This window comes from Drosophila yakuba, chromosome 3R (genome assembly GCF_016746365.2).
Source record: "Drosophila yakuba strain Tai18E2 chromosome 3R, Prin_Dyak_Tai18E2_2.1, whole genome shotgun sequence".
NCBI classification, from domain to species: Eukaryota; Metazoa; Arthropoda; class Insecta; order Diptera; family Drosophilidae; genus Drosophila; species Drosophila yakuba.
This window is the reverse complement of record NC_052530.2, coordinates 28,953,813-28,973,937: the sequence shown is the minus strand read 5'-3', so window position 1 is coordinate 28,973,937 and position 20,125 is coordinate 28,953,813. Positions and strand designations below refer to the sequence as shown.

The window sequence follows — 20,125 nt, the reverse complement described above, 5'->3', positions numbered from 1 at the left end:
TAGTAGTTGGTGGTGCAGGTGCCGCTGCCTTTTTGTGCAAGGCAGCTTTGCTTGCATAGAACTTATACCAATATAATTTGTAGTGTAGTGTAGTTTAGCGTAGGGCTCTAAGGTTACTCCAATTAAATATCTATATAACTATATGCTGTATATCTGTGTATCTGTGTGTCATGTTTGTGTGTGTGTGTGTGTGTGTGTGTTGGGGCTTGCCTATAAATAAGTTCACTTCCTCTCTTTCCTCCTGCGCGTACATGTATGCTAGATTAAAACCTTAGATTTAGACGAAAATTATATATAACTGTGCCAAACTTATATATAATCCTCTCAAGTAAATGCCAAAATGTGTAGTTTCTATTAATTTAGGTTAGTTAGGTGTAGGGTTTATACGGTATAGGGTATAGGGTATGTACTTATAAACTTAACGGTAGCTCTATATAAGTAGGAATAACGAAGACGTTATCGTTATCGTGGGTTTTTTGTATACAAAAAAATTTACTATCACTCAGTTTGTCCCTTCATGCGTTCTGAAAAAAATGTCGTTTAATTAACGTGTATTATTTGGTATGTAAAATGGCGGCAATGCTAAATGCCCAAAAGGAGGCGTTCGATTTGTGATTACTGGAGTAACTGCAGCACATGCAACCTAAGATCCCACTCCCGCTACCCAGGGTTTTGTATTTCAAGCAGTTCCCTCACCAAAAGTCACCAAATGGGGATAAAAGGGGTTGAAGGATGGGTATTTCACAGATATTCGAGGAGGTTTTTGAATTCTTTTTCAAAAAATTACATGCAATGCCACATTGGAAACACAGAAAGAAATATCACACTGCTGAGAAATATACGAAATAATGTGAAACCAAAGAGATAACCGCTTAGTCTACGAGCATTCACAAGTGCTTTCGGGTTGGGGGTTTTTAAATTTTTCTCAAAAATCGCAATCCTTTCGAAGGACAACTCACAGGGATGCAAATACATTTTCAATGTTCACAGGGGTTGAGCAAATGGGGGATGTCACAGTTTGGCTGTCTTAATGGAGGCAATTTTGGTTTGGGGGCCGTGGTTTAGACATTTTCTGAAAATGTTTGTTCTCAACTGGGTGTCACACGAGTTTCGTTGTTGGGCCAGGCCTAGTCACAGTTTTGTGTGGGTTTAGAATTTTTCATAAAAATTTTGTCCTTTCGAACGCTCACAGTGAAGTTTCCTTAAAAGTGCCGAGCCTGCGCAACTACATCTCTCCGAAATGGAATGCTGTTTAGGAAGAACTCGGCACTCTGCTCACAGACGATTTGACGAAACTTACAGGATCTACAATTTAGAGTTCGTTGCGAACTCGAGGGATTCAGGGATTGGGGTAACACAGCTTCTGCTGATCGATTTTGAGTTTAGGCTGCCTAAACATTTACTCACAGTGGGGCCACATATCAAGGGGGTTTTACTTTTAATTTCATTAAAATTTCACGACATTTTAAAGGGGGAAAGTAAGAGAACCGAAGCTGGATAATCTAACACAGTTGCTGCTGATCTTGTTTAAGGTTTAGCTTGCCTAAACTTCTCCTCACAGACCGGGGTAATATCAAGGTGTTTTCATTTCAATTTCATCAAAACTTTCACAGATGGTGAATATCAAAAGGTTTTTACTTTCAATTACATGCAAGTTTTCACAGAATATTTCAGATTTAGGTTGCCTAAATAACATTCACAGTTGATTGGGGTTAAAGAGAAACTGAAGATTTGAATTTTTCACAGATGGGGACATATCAATTGGTTTTTAATTTTCAATTTCATTAAAAATTTCACAGACGGAAAAGGTTTAGAAAAGGTTTTTAGGTTTAGTCTGCCCAAGCAGTTTCACAAAAGGGAAATTTTTATTTTAATTCGATTAAATACTCACAATTTCGAGTGGAAGGTTGAGGGTAAGAGGACTGTGGGATAGGGAAGGACTTTTACCCCAGGGTTTTGGTGACTTTTCTAAGCACGGAATAAACACAAAACAGGAAACATTGAACCGCTCTATAAATTGTTGGATGTTTGCTTGCATACCATATTTAAAATTTAGAAAAAATCGACCTTACAACCTACTAAACCTATTGATAGTGAGTGCCTGCATGTGGTTTGCTCGCACTCAACCTTTAGAGATCCATCACATACGGCTGCTCTGCTATTTTAGACAAAGAGAAGAACCCTACACATATACAAGAAGATCGCTATAACCTAACACTTAGACTTAATAATTAATGATCACGCTGCGCCGAAAGTATTTTTTATTATATTTTCATTTCATCGAGGACTTAACTAAGAGTTTGGGGGCGTGGGTGTGGGTCGCCTGCTTGAAATACTCCTGAAAGGGGTTGCTCGTGCTGGGGGTGGTGGTGTTGGTGTTGGTAGTGATGACCTTGTTGCATGTGCCGCCTGGTTGCTATGGGTGTGTGTGAGTGGGTGGGTGGGTGAATGGGTGGTTTGCTGGGGGGCTGAATTACTCTGAGGACCTAACTGAACTCTTCGGAACTGGAGCGAGAAACTTAATCGGTTCTAGAGGTTCTCCTTTCGCTTTCTAAAACTAGGAATAATTACCAATCGCTTAGGTAAAGATGTGCAACTTATCGATTATGTTGTTTTTAAATTTAGGTTTTTTTTTGTAATTTTACGTTTCATAAATTGTAGCAAATGTTTCATGTTCTCCCCTTCTCACTTCCTGTTATACTCCTACTCTACTCCTTCTCCTTCTCCCTTTTATGTTTATAATTTTTTGTGTTATTGAGCAGCACAGCAATTATCATGATTTGTTTAAACAATTTAATGCCCTGCCTTCAATTTTTGCTAAATAAAACTTTTCCCTCAATCGTGATGTAAATGTTTCTTTTTTTGTCCCTTCATCTCGTTTACTCGTTTTCCCTTTTTTTTTTTGTTTTACGTTTCTGTTTGTTTTTTTTTTTTGGTAAAATGTATAAAAAATTTGCTTTATAAAATAAAACTAAAAATTGCTTGTTTTCGTTTAGGTAGGTGTGTAAACAAAGAACTAAAAAACTCAACAAAAATAACAAGAAAATTGTTTTTAGTTTGCTTTGTTTTCTCTCGGTTTTAGATGTGTTGTGTGTTTAGATGTATAAAAAATCAAATGATTTTAAAAACTAAAACATTCGCTCCAGGAGTGGCTCCTATATATAGCCTCTCCTCTTCCTGCTTACTCCTTTTTCCTCAACTTTTGTTTTTCAATTTAGCTAGAGTAACAAATGCTGCAGGCTGTTGTGGCTCCTAATCCTTCGTTTTAGTTCATGTTGAGATAGTCGTTGAAGAGCTGCATGCAGGCAGCTGCGCCGCCAGTGGGCTCCTCGTTGTAGAGCTGCTGACTGGCGTACTCCGGAAACCGCCAGATATTGGCTGCCTCCAGGAGCTCCCCGGCCGACGAGGAGGAATTCGAGCTGACGTCGGAGGCATCGGCCTTGGCCTGCTGGCTGCTGTTGTCCTGACTGATGCTCAGGTTGCACAGGAGATCGGTGAAGATGTCGTGGCTGCTGGCCGGCGTCCTTTGGCCAGCGGATCCTGGCAGCTCCCAGATGTTGGGCTTGCCATAATGCGAGGCGCTCCATCCGTTCGAGGAGGAACTGGAACTGGTCAGCGAGGCTGTGGGCGAGGCTGCATGTGGCAGTTGCTGTGGCACCTGCTGCTGCTGCTGTTGTTGCTGCTGCTGCTGATGGCGCTGCAACTCCTTGAATCCTGTATCCCTGAGTGTTGCAGCATTTTGCGGCGAGCTTTGGGCCGCCCACAACATCATCTTGGAGCCATCGTTGCCAATGCTGCTGGCCGTCGGACTCAACGAGGGCTGCGATCCACTGCCCGAGGAGCAGCCACTGCTGCTGCTGGAGCAGCCCCACAATGCCGAGATGGCATCACTTTGGCCCCAAGTGGGCTGCATTTTGTTGCCTGTATTGCTGGCTGAATTATGGCTAATGATTAAGTTACTAATACTGCTGCTGCTGCTGCTGCTATTGTTGTTGCTTGTGTTGGTATTGGTCAATAGAAGGCCCTCGAGTCCTTTCTGTGTTGCATGTTGCTGCTGTGGCTGCAGGTTGTGTTGCTGCTGGCGCTGTTGCTGCTGCTGTTGCTGCTGGTACTTGCTCATCACATCTGTCATGGCCATCATGTTCATGCTTTTATGCGACTGTTGAGTGAAGTTGCTCCTCTGAAATGAGCTGACCGCAGGCTGATGTTGCTGCTGCTGTTGTGACTGTTGCTGTTGTGTTTGTTGCTGCTGCTGTTGTTGTTGCTGCTGCTGCTGCTGTGGTTGCTGCTGCTGCTGCTGTTGCTGCTGCCGCACCTGCTGCTGATGCTGCTGGGCATGCGGATGGGCTCCAATCAAGTCCGGATTAATTTGCTGCTGCAGCGGTGCCGAATAATCGATGGCGGCATTGTAGAGCGGCTGCTTTGGTGGCTGCTTGCTGGCGATGGCGATGGTGTTGCTGCTGCAGCCGGAGGCCGTTGGAGCGCCCTGGGCGTTTGGCACCTGAGTGGCGGTGGCACCTGTTCCCACGGGCGACTCCAACGGGGCCTCATGTTATGCGAGCGTCGGCAGCCGCGTCGCCGGGCTCTTGGCGTAGCAGAAGCTCAGCGGCTTCACGAAGTGCGTGTCCTGCGTGTTGCAGTACGGACAGGTCACTCCGTGCGAGTAGTCACTGTAGAAGCTCAGACGCTGCTGCGGATGCATCAGCATCTTGAAGCAGTTATTGCACTGCAATGGGAGGAGGGGAAGAAGAAAATTGTGGAAATTATAACCATTGCCATGCACATATCAATCATGTCGAAATAAAGTTGATTCAATCGAAGAGCTGCCCATAAAAGGTTTTATATTTCCTTTGAGGCTGTCTTAAAGCTTCTTGATTGACCTAATATAAACATTATGGGGCCATAAACTCACCTTGAACCGCTCGGCGCAACAGGGCATGGCCGCAAAGATGTCGTAGGCGTACATGGTGCCCAAAACCAGGCTGGACCCATCCCACGGCTCCTTGCAGAATCTGCAAACGAGGCAAACAAAAAAAAGGCACCAAATCATTATCATTAATTTATGACCTTCCACCACAAGTTCCCCTTTCGCGATGCTCACCTGCAGTTGATGACGCGGCTGCTGGAGGTTCCGTCCAGGCAGCTCATGCACACACAGGTCAAGTAGAGAGTGCGTCCCTCGTATTTAACCTGGAAAAGGAAAGAGGAATGAGGATTGGATTCAGGGATTGGAGTGAGAAAGCGGAAGCGGTGAAAAGGGTGCAGACAAAAGGACACAAAAAAAAAAGGGGGCAGGATCCAGCCGCATAATTCAAGCAGGAGCCCAGGGGCCACCGAGCAGACACACCAACAATGAAAAATTATGGCAGGAAAACGAATGAATTGAAATGGCGACTTCTAAGCCCCTGAATACACTATGCCAAAATTTGGGAGCTACACTTGTGTTTGCAGAAAGACTTTGAATACATAACTGCGCTTGTTTTGGTAGTGGAATGTAGCAATGGAGTTTCCAAAACATATAAATAGTAAACGTTGTTAAAAATGCAATTTTTACAACTAGCATTTGTAACATAAAGGAAATAATGAGTAATCCTCTGAAATGTCTGTAGGCAAACAGACTGTCAGAGATTCATTTTTACACAGAAACTTACAATAAAATTAAACGTATTTTTTTTTTTGCCACTTAAATGGCCTTCAAAGGCTTGGCAAGTCAAATAGACCGCCAGTTGGCAAACAGCTCCCTTTGTTAGGGTATCAACTTTCCACTTTTGTCAAAGGGCGAGCAAGCGAGGGGTTTGGCCCTAGCATTGAGCGCATTCTTGCATGGCTCCCCTTGCAAAAAGCCAAGGACTCGAAGAGGAAGAGGATGAGGAGGAAGTGGAAGTGGAGCTGCCACTGCGACGCGACATAATAATTTCAAATAAAATGCAAAATGCATAAACTTGCCCAGGAGATTGCTGCTGCCGCCCACGAACAGAAGACCGAGTCAAAGTCAAGGGAAAAGAGGCACATACAAAGGAGCCAATTCCGATTGCAGCAGCAGCAGCAGCAGCCGCAGCAGCAGCTGGCAATGAATTATAAATCCAGGCTTAATTTAAAGCCCCCAGAAGTTTGGGGGGGAAAAAGGGGCGAGACTGACAGGGAGGCAGGCAGCTAGTAGAAAACCAGGCAAACCAGGAAAACTGGGGAAAGCAGGCACAGTATAAAGGCGTAGGTCGTGCGTGCAGTCCCTCCATATGAAATGCAAAATGTGCAAAATGCAAACGGCAAACTGCATACTACAAACTGCATACTGCATACTGCAGTTTTTGCCGGGCTCTTCTTTGGGCGCTGGCGTAATTACGCTGACTTAAATGGGTCATAAATTGCGGGGTCTGTCTGCAGTCCCCAGAGCCAGAGTCGCCATAGTCGCCAGAAAAATGAGCAAATGGGAGTGGCAGGCGATGGAGTAGTTCGCCCGCTAATTGCAGCTGAAAGTTCTCGGGGGCACGTGGGCGAGTGAAAGCTGCGTGGTTGTGATTGTGGGTGTGGGTGTGCACTGTGCAGCCAAAAGGTTGCCATGCCACATTTGACGTTTTATAAATGATGGCTACACAGTAAGAAATACAGCTAGAACATGTTCAAAGTGCGGCCAAAGCGCAGAGAAATCTCAATACATTTATCATGCTCCAGAAGTCAAGACAAAGTAAGTTTGGGGGACAGCAATGCAGAGTGTACTTGGTGGCGCGTTACTCACCTCGATGCAGCCGCTGGAATGCTGCTTGGGACTCAGGAAGAAGGAGCCATCGACCAGTGGATAGCGATCGAATACGAGCAGCGGCTCCTCGCACAAAATGCAGGCCACCCGGCTCATCTGGGATTGGGCCAGCGAGGAGAGGATGAAGAGACGCGTCTCATCGTTGCCGTGGTTGCCCTCGTCCTCAATCTGCAAAAAAAAATATTGGAAAAAGAATGAAAGGTATTAGTAGGTTTGAATTGATGAAACACTCTTAAACTTAAAAGCTGTTTGTAGCAGCGCTTTCGATTCCCAATTTGAATGCGCCGCGCAGCTGCCAAAATTATTGAGTTTAGAAACAAGGTTCGTTTACCCCGCCACCACGGTGCCCGCTGTCAACTTGAAGGTGGTGTCCAATGAGCATTCCCAATATATGTCCGCCGAGGGACAAAACGAAGCAACCAGCCAGCGTCTAAGCGCCAACAAATGAACCATAAAATCCAAACGTGCCGGGCAAAAACAGAGCGCCGTGTTGTCTAAGCCAAAGTGGCTAACACGTTGCCCAAATTGAATGAACACACACATACAGCTAGCTAGCTAGCTAGCCAGGTGTGTGGCTTGGCCAGGAGTGTAAGTTAAGTCAGGCAAACAAACAGTCCAGGCCAATTCCCAAATCGATAATCAATATGGCGAGCCGGCAGAGGAGCCCACACACACACACACTGCCGCGCTTCATTTTCCACCGGCTGGTAATAAAGCCGTCAAAAAGGCAAAAGGTGTTGAAAGGATCCACGAAATATGGCCAAGGTGGGAATAGTTGCAACCACCACCACCTCCACCGCCAATCAAAGCCAACTAACCCAATGATGAGGGAATATTTGTGACTCTGTTTGGGTAATTGACGATGGTCCGGCACCTGACCAGACGAACTAACAGCACTCAGACTGGAAGAGAGTGGGTTTGGCGACCAGACCAGGTTGAATAATTCAGTGGCATGACATTGGAATGTATCGGAATTAAGCCAAAGGACACGTAGAACCAATCAATTGCAGCTGAGGAATGTTTCTGTTTCTATTTCTATATCTATATCTATATATCTGTTTACGTTTGTGTTCTGTTCAGTTTCTGGGACAGGTTTAATGCACTTTTAATAAGGAGCAGAGAGCTAAGAGGGCAAGTCGCTTAAGCCCCTTTGGAATCTTTGCCAATATTTGCTGAGAACTTGTGTTGTTCCGTGCCCTCTTCCATTTCGAGATGACACTCTTTTCACGGTGCCGCCTCTCAGGCTAAATAATCAACAAATTAATATTTGCACGGGCCCGACAATGCAATGTTTGTTTGCCAACTTCTTGGGGGCCAGAACCAGCAGAGCTCATAAATCCTGGAAACAATAAAATCAACTCCCAACATTGTTTCACAACAACGGCTTCGATTAATGAGTGTTTGCATGCCGAGCAGGGGGGAAAGAAAATTGGGAGATATTCGTAAGCGATACGAGGCACAATTTTCACTCATTAAACAAAAGAATGGCGGCGGAAAATGTCGGGGTGAGTTGCTAAAGCAATTAAGTTGATGGCTCAAGGAGAATGTGCGTGTATCTGTGTATCTGTGGGTGAGTGTTGGGTGATGCTCGTCTGGGATTACCGACAATAACAATAACCCAGATAGCACAGCCAACTGCAGCAATAATCTTTTGCCTCGCTATTGCTCTTAACACGGCCAAAAAATGAAATAAAAAGGATGCAGACGCACATGTAGCGCACATTCCATCTTCGGTTTTTGCTCAGCTTTTCCCTGCACAGGGAGAAATTCTTGCAAGTCTTTAAACTATTTTTAATTAAATTCTAGTTAATATAAATAAATGTAGCTTTAATAATCATAATTTATTTCAGCATGTTTACAACTTAGTAACCCACATTACTTTATCTTAAGTTATATCCCTCGACTTTTTCTCTGTTTTCTGAGAGCCATAAACATTCCACAGCTCCATGTTGGCTACGTGACGATTTGCTAATTTCAACTGCCTTCAGTTCTTCTGGGCTGACGGCGGTCGTTGGCCAAAAACCGGGAATGAACTCAGACGGGGCCAAAGGATTGAGGACCTTTGCCTCTCTTCATAATTTATGAGAATCGCGTGTGCAAAGTTTTTGGCAAAACCGCATCGGGAAACTTCAGCAAATTATAAGCATGAAATTATTATTGCTGAATTTGAGATTATTGCGAGAGCGCAACAACTTTTCATGGCACTCGCCAGAAGTCAAAAGTCGAAGTGCAATAAACTCACGTCACTTTCTTCGGTTTGAGCGCGTTTTTGGGTTTTGGTTCAGAGCTCGTCGAAGGACACTAATGAAGCCATTGAGTTGTCACTTCCTTCGGACGCATAAATCAGGCAGCACTTCCTCCCGACAACCGACCATAAATACCAACACCCAAACTCAGTGGGGCCACAAATCAAAAAGGTTTTCCCGCCACACCCCAAAAACCAAAGACGGAGACAATGGACCAAGAAACTAATACAATTCAATTGAATTCGAGTTCGAGTTCGATTCTCCTTAGTTGAGTTCAAAGTGCTGGGCTTTTCATAAACACATTAAATTAAATGGCATTTCTGGCCCTAAGGCTTAAGTGCGCCGACGGAAGTCGGTGGAGCAACTACTGCTCTTAATCCATTAAAAATGCCAGCCATAAATACTTCATCCTCCTGTTTGGTTTGTTTATCTCGATTATTTTTTGGCTCCTTTAAGCTTTATGCTAAAGTTAATAAAAGTGTTTCGCCGCCTGTTTGTGCAGACAGTGAGCAAACACATGTGAGCCTCAAAAGGCCCCACACATCGCCGCAGTTACCTTTTTGCGCCAATCGTTTAAAGAGCAGGAAAAATCCTCATTAGACGACGTTGTGGGCGTAACTGCGTGGAAAAACTATTTTATTAACCCGGAAAAACTGTTCATTCTCCAATTGTCAATCGCGTGAGTGTGAGTGGGGAAATTGAAAAATTGTCTACGCTCTAAATGGTTATCCCCGCGAAGAACCCGTAGGCGTTTTTTGCCACAGAGACAAAAGAAATGGCAGACTAAATTTGAAAATTGTCATTGGCAAAACTGACAGCAGTCGCGGCTCCTCGTGGGCTGTTTGCTTGTTTGCCGAGGTGGGCGTGGTGTTAGGTGCTTAATTTAAGCAGCGGAATAAGTTGGCTGTCTGCCCAGAAAGACACTTTGATCAATGGCCCAGATGTGACCTGTGGATTAGGAGTTAAAGCCAATGACAAGCCAGCAACAATGCCACCAACTACTACTTTCCCCCCCAAACCAACAAGGCAAAGAGACAAACAGACAAGATACAAGGCACAGGGCACAAGACACAAGACACTGACAATGAAATGGAATTGCAGTTGCGGAATTACGGAATTACGGGGATGGGGGGCAGTGCCACTTTTATAAATGAAATGGAGTAATAATATTTTGCGACAACAAATGCAACAGCGAACAACGTAGCATACCGCCAGGCGCAGCTGTGCAGAAACGAAGAAACCACCATCAACAATGCAGCCAGGCAACAACTACACAGTGAGAAAAAAGCAATGCAATTGCTAAAGAATATTAATATGGGCATTAAATGCAACTTGACTTCAAAATTAGAATGCAATAAAGGAAATTCGCAACTTTTTGTTAATGTTTAATAGAAGAATAGATGCAGCTTTTCTTCCTGTACAGCCAAACATGGCAGACAAACAAACATTTCAATAAATTCAAAAAGTACGAAGCCAGACAATGAAAACTTCAGCGAAACGAAGGGAAAACAAGCAAAAGGAGTGCCAAGTCAAAGGGAAAAGCAAAGAGAGTCGCGGGAAAGGAAAGGAAAATGCACTCCACTCACTCTGTTCTCGCTCTGTTGTTGTAGTATACAACTGTGAAGTGGCTTAAAAGCTTGTCGAGGGGTTGCAGCTCCTAAGAGGCAGCTGCTATTCGCATTGTTTTCCCCTAAAAATCTCATGTCATTTGCACTTAATTCAAATGCGCGACACAATTGCAAAATAAAAGTACACAGAAACGCAAAAACGAAAAATGAAAAACGAAAAGCGAGTAGGAGTTTGAGCTTTGCATATCTAGTCAGGGTTTGTCTGGGTTATAACTTCATTAGGCGGCGCAGTCGAAATGTTTTTTTGATAAGCTGCCTTCGCTTTGGCGAGTTCAAGAAACTTTTACCGCCCCCTCCAAACTCCTGGCCATGTTCTGTGCCAAGTTTTTGATGTCCTGCCATCATAAGGATAATATTGCTTTCACTGAAAGCACTCGAAAACAAATTTTAATTTCTCTGCCCTCAAGATATACGGATTTTTGCATCTTTTGCATTTTGCCATTAGCCAAGTGCTTGGCATGGCCCTAAGCTGCTCTTGGCCGGTTTAGTATCCTTTAGTATGCTTCTGACCTTTAAATATCAATTTGCAAATAAATCGTATTCGGTCCTTGCTGCGCATGGTTTGGGGTTTTGTTGCTATAGACTGGACTTTGGGTCTGTGCTTATTTATCGTGCGTTCAATGTGCTATGGCATAATGGCTTTCTTCGATTGGCTAAGAGCGGTTTATGTATGGGGCAAAAGGCAAGGGCCAAAACAAATGCAATTTCCAATTTCACATTTTTTTTTTTTTTTTTTTTTTGCCCAAGCAAAAGCTGGCGCCTTGAAGCATGCTTTTGCCTTTTCTCGCAGTTTATTGAACTGCATCCCGCCGCGAGGCTGCTTTCCCTTTCCCTGCTTTCATTTTTTTTTTGCTGGCTGGTTGGGTTCTCCTCCACTTTAAACTTTATTCTCGGGCATAACAATTATTTTTATATGAAAAGCAAATTTCAAAGGCATCACCCAGACATTTGCCAGACATTGATGGTTATTGGATCCAAGTACTCCACGCCCCCGCATTTTCCCCGCTAAGCAGGCAATTTAAATGCATTCGGTGGCTGTTAATAGTGTTATGATGGTGCCCTTGTCCAACTTAATTGTTTAATTATTTTTTAAGGCACTCCTTTTCGGGGTTTTTCTTTTTTTTTTTTTTTTGATTTTTTTCATTCCGTTCTCTGCTGCTGCATTTTACGAAGTCACAGTACATTGCTTTGATTCGAACTTAATCCCCACGACATTAGCAGCCAAAACTAAACGAACTGAAAGCCATTTCTCCTCCGGCGGAAAGCCAAAGAAGTCAACGAAGTCCGGAGAAAGAGTAAGTGTATCCTCTCTGGTGTAATTTCTTCCACTTAACTTAATCCCCCCGATGCTTTACGGCAAACAAACATATGTATCGTTGCGACTTGTGAGGTGGGTGATGCAACTCACTCTTTCATTTATATAATTGCAAAGACGAGGGGTTTCTATTTGCTGTACTTCGCTTGTTAGCTGCTTATCAACTTGGCAACGGTGCGTATGCGTTATGCCTTGCTTTATTTTAGCTTGTTTATGATTGAAAAAGAGGAGGTTTATACACAATGGTGCTTAAATGTAAGCAAGGCTTCTTAAACCAGAACCTGGTATTTTTTTAAGTTTTTTGCACGTTCCTTTGCATACCCTGTAGTTTTTATAGGGTTAAGCACCCACTGGGTTCTTATCACACCCATGGATCAATGAACCTCAACCGAAGTAGACTTTTTCCAGCTCCAGGCGATAAGTGCTGTCAACAACAGAAATAGAAATAGTCGGGCCTCCATTTGGAAGTGCAAATAGTGGCGGGAAATCGAGGGAAATGAGGGGAAAATGGGGAAACAGATAAGAGTGGGCACAAGTGGGAGTCAACAAACTGAGACGGTTGCATTTGCCCACCAATTGATCGCTGAAGGAGAAGGGGTGAAAGAGGAGAGCGCAGTTGAACCTAATTAAATTTGCCTTTTTCCGGGCGTTTTTCTACGTTTTTTCCAGCGTTTTTCCCCTTTCATTTGCTGTAATTTTTATCGCCGCACTGAGAAATGGCTCGGAATGGAACTCATTTGGAGCATATCTTTATAATTGCCACACAGCCATGCTGGCTAGCTTAAAAATAAAACAAAAAATGCAAAAATAGTAACTAGAGAAATAAAAAGGAAAAGGAGCAAAGACAGCCGTCTGCATTTTAATTACAATACAAAAGAGGAAAAGCGTGGAAATTCTAACCTCAGGGAAAAGTTATAAGCTGGCAACGAAAAAATAAACAAGAAGAGGAGGCGGCCAAAGTTTGATTAAAACAAAAGCGACGGAAAACTTGTTCCTTTCTTGGCCAAAAAGGACACTCAATATAGGCAACGGCAACGGCGAAGGAAAGTTTTAAGAATTTCATTTCAAATGCAAGTCTCAGGCAAACGAAAAAGCAAATGCACTCAACTCTGCCGGGAAAACTTTAACATTTCCAGGTTAAAGGTTCAAATAATATAATTAAAAAGGGGGTTTTGACACCAAACAAAAGCTCAAGTGAAGGCCAAGAAGAAGTTTGCTGTGTTGGCGGTTGGTGGTCGGGGTGGCAACCATAAAAAACGCAGCCAGACGCAGACAATGAACGAATACACACACACACACACACACACAGTCGCTCTGCCACAAACAAGATACGCACATAATGAAAATGTCAAAATAAACACGACATTAAAAACCTCCAATCCCCGACACCGCAGACCCACTCCTTTTCGTCCTTTAGCCAGAAAATAACACACACACACAAACCAAAAGTGAAAGAGACAGACAGCAGGCGTGAGAAAGAGACGGGCAAACAATCGGACTGACAGACAGACAGAGACAGAGAGAGGGCTAGAAGAAGCCAGTGCACTCGACGCCGCTTTAAAGGCCAATAAATGACGAGGGTCCTTGTGGCTGCACCTCAATGAGGGCTTATTTGGCACTCGCAGGATCTGGAGGACTTTCTCCGAGGCGAACGCAGGACTTAAGTTCCAAAAATGTTTTTGTGTAAGCTTCTCCTACAAGACCTAATCAATCTGGGCTTAGTTTGCAACGCAAACTGTTTGTTACGCAGTTCAAAGGTGAGTAACCGAAAAAGAAAGTAGCTGCAATTAATATACATTAATACACATGCCTGGTATCTTTATAAATATAACCATGAAGTTCCCAGTTCCCAATTCAATCAAGGACATCCCATCTCTGTGCTTTCAGCTCATGTGCTGATATGGCGATGATATCAACTTTTCGGCTGCTCTTCAGGAGCGCTAATCGTGCCACAAAAGAACGAATGCCGAGACAATGCTCCCTCTATATGTGCCACCGAAATCCCCGAAATTCCCGCTTTCACATGCGGTTGAATCACTTTTGAAGGTGTCACTAACATCGCTAAGTAGCTTTTGGCTGGGAGCTTTGGCTCATTAGCATTTCTAATTAAGGAGCACGAGCACCAGCACAAGCACAAGCTCGTCGTCTCGCATATGAGCCGCAAGGATAATGACACCCGCCACAATTCAGACGGAAAAACGGCGGTGGATTTCAGCGAAATGAAAAGTCCTTCTCCTCTCTCCCTTCCCCCTTCTCGCATTCACGATTTAAAGCTGGCCAATGGCCATGTAAGCTGCATGTTTGGGGGCAATTAAGAGCGTGCCACCCAGCATTTTCACGCCGCCCCTCAAACGAAAGAAAAACTGACCCAGACAGAGGGCGCGGCTGAGCTTCTATTAAAAGTGAAAACATTTACATTAATAATTAGCGAGGATAGCGCGCTGCGCTCCCCTTGAAAGTACAGCACTTTGTCGGACACTAAAAACTTCATCAACAACACAGCGCGCACACAAATTGCAATTAATCAAGAAAAGCGTGGAAATGGTGAAAATGCGACGGGGGGTGTTGGGAAAAACTGCTCTCGTCCAAGTTGACAGTTTAACTGACTAAACAAGGTGCGATAAGTGCTTGGCTCAGACGGCAGGAGAACGAACAGGCAAGTTGAACAGCCAAAAACAGAAATCAGCACAGGACAATGACCAAGGAACAGATGGAGCTGGAGGTCCTGCCACTGGAAGACAGGACGATGCAGGACCTGCGACTCAGGACTCAGGAGGCGGACACAAACGGAACCAGAGCCACAGCTGCTGTCAGCGCTCAACTGAAAATGAAAATGATTTAAAGCACATGCCCAGAAACACGAACGTTGGCAATGCACTCGAAGAAAATGTTATTAAAGGGTGAAGTAATCCAAGTGTCATGGATTCATGTTAAGTTGCTCAACCAAGAAATCCCAAAGAAAGATAGTACATTTTCCTGTGTATAAGTTGGGAAATCCCTTCTCCATAACTTTCGCTGCTTGTCAAGTTGTTCCTTCATGTCCTTTTTTTCGTAATGGCTTAAAGTTCAGAGTGCTATCAACTCGGGGTAAATTTTTTGATTGCGTTTCTGAATTTTTCATTGCATATGTTGGGGCGACCACAGGACTCTACTCAGTCCGTTTGCAACTCCATTTCGGGGTAATCAAACTAATGAACGTTTGAGCTGAGTTGAGCTGGGGCCAAAATGCTTACAAATTGCACTGTTTGGTCAGACTTCATGTGTGAGAGGGTCAGTTGGTTGGGTTTCAGGTTGAGTTTTAGTTTGAGTTTGAGTTTGAGTTTGAGTTCTCAGGTGCTTGACTCCGTCATGAAAAGCAAATTCCTCGGTTTCCAGATATACCAAAGAGCACAACACGTTTATACATATACGCGTATATACGCAAACTGTTTGCAAACAGCAAGCCGCAGAGTAATTAAATTGCAGTCGACTCTTGTCTGTGGGTTTTTCTTTTTTTTCATAAGGCTCGGCAGTCACCGGTTTGAAGGACGAATTTTGAACTTGCTCGGGGGATAAGGATAACTTGCTACGAGAGAATTTCAAGCACGCAGGATAATTTCATTACACCCGCACAGAATGATAGACAGTGGATCCCTAAATGAATCCCGAAATACCAGAATACCAGAGTACCGAAATAAATAAATAAATAAATAAAAGGGCACACACAAAAAATTCAGCAGACACACAAGACATGAAAAGGGCGTATCATGGCTTTTTCAAAGGCAGACGTAAGGGGCGTGGCCCTTCGTTAATTAATTTTTGCAATCACTTTCCGACTGAGATTCGCATTGATTCGACTTGAGCTCCTTATGGCTAATGAACAGAAAACAACGCAACAATACTTCGGGGAAAGGCAGGCACAAAAAGGTAAAGACAAATCAAAAACCAATAAAAGGCAATAGAAGCGAGTGCTGCAAGGACGAGTTCAATGCACTACTCAACTAAGCACTTATTCTTCTCTTTTTTTTTTTTTTTGGATATTTATTTAAAAGAAGCTTAGGGATCAAAGGAGAGGAGCTGGCTGATAGCGAAGGCAGCGCATAAATTTTGCCGGCGCTGCAGAAATAAAAAGGAAATCCATTCAAGGATACAAAAACGCGTTAAGTGCGCCAAATAAAAAAAAAAAAAAAAATGCAAAGGAAAAAAGCGATAGAAAGGATACGAGTATGCCAGCGATATTGCAAAGTTAAATCAATAAATAAAGCATCAAGAGCAGAATGTAATGTTGGGGCAAAGGCGGGTGCTGCGGGGAGTGGCGCCCCATCAATGTCATTAAATCAATGCTGCCTGTCGTTGCCAGCAATAGATAACGACCAGGACAAATCGAAGCGGGGCTCTGGGTGGCAGGACGGTGGCAGGACGTTGGAGTTCTCCAGGAGAGGAGGCACATGAGACAATGACGGCGACAACGACGACGACGTCGGCGATGCAGCGAAAGTTTGCCAAGTGACATTAACACAGGCGATGGGTTGGGCACAAGTTGAAGTTAAGGATCTGAAGGTGGCCTCTGCAAGCACTTAAAATGCAGGAAAGCCACACTGAAGAAAATACAGCCGCATTTGGCAACAGATGTACCAGCAACCTTATATGTTATCTTACAGATTTTTCTGCGTGCACGAAGGACACCTTCCATGTGCACGAAAATCCTTGCAGCGAAAACTCCCACTAAACTTTAGAGGGAGCAAATTGGGAAGGGGACCGTGACAAGTGGCGTCTGCCGAGAGTTGTTGTCAGACACAGGCCGCGACAAGGCCAAAAACACAATTGGGGCGTGACCAGGATGCAGGTGGTTGGGGGCAGGATGCGGAGCATCCATCCAGCGGAGATGGCCAGGAGAATCCTTAAGCGGCAACCTATACCCAACCTATATCCATCGCCCACTCAAGCCGAGACAAACTCAATTGTTTTTGCGCAAAGCCAAGGCAAATTTTTGATTGAATCGCAGACAAAAGAGATAATGAAGGAGCGCTTGAGGAAGGTGGGATTCTGGAGGGAGATCCATCATCGAACTGCTGATGGACTAGTTTGATGAAATTTAAGCGACTTGGAGGAGGTGCAGAGTGTCTAGGTTTTCGCATCAAACCAAATTAAACCGAACTAAGCCAAATATTAGATAATAAATTAAGGAACCCAAGTTTCAGGCTAGACAATATTTAACGGAAATTGGATTTAAAGCCCTATGACTTACAATTAAATTAGTTAACAATTAGCTCACAAAATGTTTGTGACTGCCAGGGTTAAGCTTATTGATTTGCGGCAGGAAACTCGTGTCCTTGGTGGCCCAAAAGGAAGTGAAATCGGACCCAAAACCCCGCCAAGCTAAATCGAAGCTCAAGTTAAATCCGACAGCGGCACGTGACCATAGGCGACCAGCAGAGCGGAAATGTTTGTCTGCCACTGGTTTTCTCCTGCTGCCTCCACCCTCTGTAGGGTTTACCCCTCTTCTCTGTCTGGCATCGGGCATCCAGAAATCCAGAAACACAGACAGCAGCTACAAGATATAGCCATGTAGATGGGCGATAAGGCGTCAAAGTGGCAACAAAGTCAATAAGCAAAATGTTTGTGGTGCACAAAATGTTTGCCACCAGCCCAAGGCATTGAAATCCTTTAATGTGCTGTTAACGATAAGCCAAGGAGAAGAAGAAGCAGCACAGTATATACTATATACATATATATATATATAAAGCCCATTATCCCCGATATGCAAAGGACTTTGGCCAAAAACTAGCAAGAAAACGAGCAGCGAATATTAAAACAAATAAGCCGGCACATAATGGACTGCCCCAGGACGGCTTTGGAAAGAGAAAGCACGAGAGACAGCAGAGACCAATAGAAAGAGATGGGTATGCCGAGCGACGTCTAGAAAGAGATGGGGACAACGTGTAGAACCCCTCTTACTCGCGAAGCTCTTGCGACCCATGTCAAATAAGTTAAACAGACATGAAAGGCTCCTCTGTCCCTACAAACCGAAAAAAAAGAATATAAAAACGGAAAGTGGACACTAGAGAAAGAGACGGGTAGCATGCCAGGGAAAGGGACGGGAATACAACCACGGACTGAACTGGACTGGGCTACACAAACCCAGTGAAGTTGGTCAATGACTCTACAAAGTCTGGAGTTGAAGATTTGCCAACGAACACGAGCAAATAAAATAAAATTAAGCGAAATTTATTTACTTATGCAAGCCAACGGATGCGACTAATTGCCGCTAAACTCGAGTCCAAAAATTAATGAAAAAATATGCATGTGAGGGTCCGTTTTTTTCCGTTTTACGTTTTCCGTTTTTTTTTTTTTTTTTTCAGGTAGGAGCAACACTCGAAACCATGTGTGCCCGAAAGTTCGTTGAACTTTACCTTTGGCTGGTCGTAAAAATCAATAGGCGGCGGACCCCTCCAGTTGCCAGATTTTAAAATACATTTTACATTTCTCCAACGCCAACGAAATGAAATGAGCATCAAAGGCACTTCAAACATCAGCAGCATCAGCATGTTTCGACAGCCGGCTGGCTCTCGGCTCTCGGCTCTTCTCGCTTATGAATGAACAAAATATAAGGCCAAAAGCCCGCAAAACACTCCGTCGACGAACTCAACTCAGCGGCAGACTCACTTGAAGTGCAAGTTTTTGGCTTTTGGCAGACTGCAAGGCGGTTTCCCCACCTCTCCATCCCACTGCATCTTCCTGCTATTTAAAGGCATTTGCTGCGACTTTTACGAGGCACGCGAAGAAGCTGAAAGCGAAAATCTGCAACTGCAAATGAAGGAAGCCATTAAAAACGCCTCATAATTTAGCGAGTAAGCACGTTTGATTGGAGCAGAAAGGGAAATGCACTCACTTAAATGCAGTAATGACGGCAGATACAGCCGTGTCGTGTTTGGTATTCAATGTAAGTACATAAAAATTGTTTGGCTCCTATCTAGACATCATAATAGACATCATAACACCTTTGATGTGTGCAAATGTATATAAAAATATTATTAACTCCATTTGGTTTCTAAAGAAGTTTGCATGTGGTTACCAATGAACTGCAATTGCAGTTCATTCAAAGCCTGACAAAATCAGCAAACATACCATTTTCCACTGAGCCCGTAAATAATGATTGGTATTTTTTCTCCTTCTTTATGGGCGTTGTTTCCGATCGGCTTTTCGCGATAAAAACGCTTGCCACACGCTCGTGCCCCCGAGGAAAAATCGAGGAAAAGCAACTGCAGCTGCTGTGGGTAATTGAGTTGTTGCAACTAGCTGGCTGTAACTTATCGCTGATCTGCAGCGATTTGCATTATTAATTAGAGGCGATTTAGCGAAATATTACGCATACGTCCCATGGGCAGACTGGCTAGCTCTGGCTCATCTCGAAGTTGGCTTCCCGCTTTAACAGCCACGCTGATGATGATAATTTCGCTCTTGGCCAAACACCATTCATCAGAAAGCCATGGCAACAGCAGCCAACAGCCAACGTTTACTTAGCTCAAAGTGGTAGGTGTTGAAGCCCGGGGGAAAATTGCACAACCACCTTTTTTGCGGGCCAAGATAATGGAAAATGAAAATGGAAAAGCGTCGAGAGTCGATTCAAATTCACAAAGTCAAACAGGCGGCATGAAAGTCAACGAACTGCAATTTAAATTAATGCCCAGCCATTGGCATTGCCTACTTTGCGGCTGTCCTGCCGAAACATCAGAAATTAAACAAACAAAGCTCTTTTCTCTATCTCTCGTTGGAAAATATATATGTAAACAAAATCATACTTGAGCGCCATATCTCTCCGCATTTTGTTTGCACAGCTAATTATTGTCATAGGTTAGTGTAGGCAGCTATAAAAACGTTAACTGAAAAAGGCTGAAAGCAAAAGTAGGTGTTGCTGCGCGTTTATGGGCCTCACAGACAGAAAATGTGTTTTTGTTTTACGATTGCTGTGCAGTTTGAAAATCAAATGATACATTTTTACTGTCAGTAAGCTGCACATGATTAATTTGTTTAAAAATAGAGTGTACATTTTTATAGCCTATTATTTTAAATAAACCTATCTTTCACAGATCCTAAGAAACAATTTTTCACTGTGCACTGTTTGGTCATTTATTTTAGACATATTTTTACACAAACAATGTGGTCCATTGGCCAATAACCAAACAATGTGCGTGTAGCT

The 20,125-nt window shown here is 43.7% G+C and overlaps 1 protein-coding gene across 1 annotated transcript in view; it reads right to left on the bottom strand.

Annotated features, from left to right (window-relative positions):
- Positions 1 to 3,049: 3,049 nt before the first annotated feature.
- LOC6538875 (headcase protein) overlaps positions 3,050 to 20,125 on the bottom strand; it is an 80,001-nt gene continuing 62,925 nt past the window's right edge. Inside the window, exons 3-6 of the mRNA XM_002099343.4 lie at positions 6,737 to 6,925; positions 5,102 to 5,190; positions 4,913 to 5,012; positions 3,050 to 4,726 (exon numbers count right to left, since the gene is read on the bottom strand). Of these exons, the coding sequence (XP_002099379.3) occupies positions 4,553 to 4,726; positions 4,913 to 5,012; positions 5,102 to 5,190; positions 6,737 to 6,925 (552 nt within the window). The 3' untranslated portion in view covers positions 3,050 to 4,552. The remainder of the gene's footprint in view (positions 4,727 to 4,912; positions 5,013 to 5,101; positions 5,191 to 6,736; positions 6,926 to 20,125) is intronic.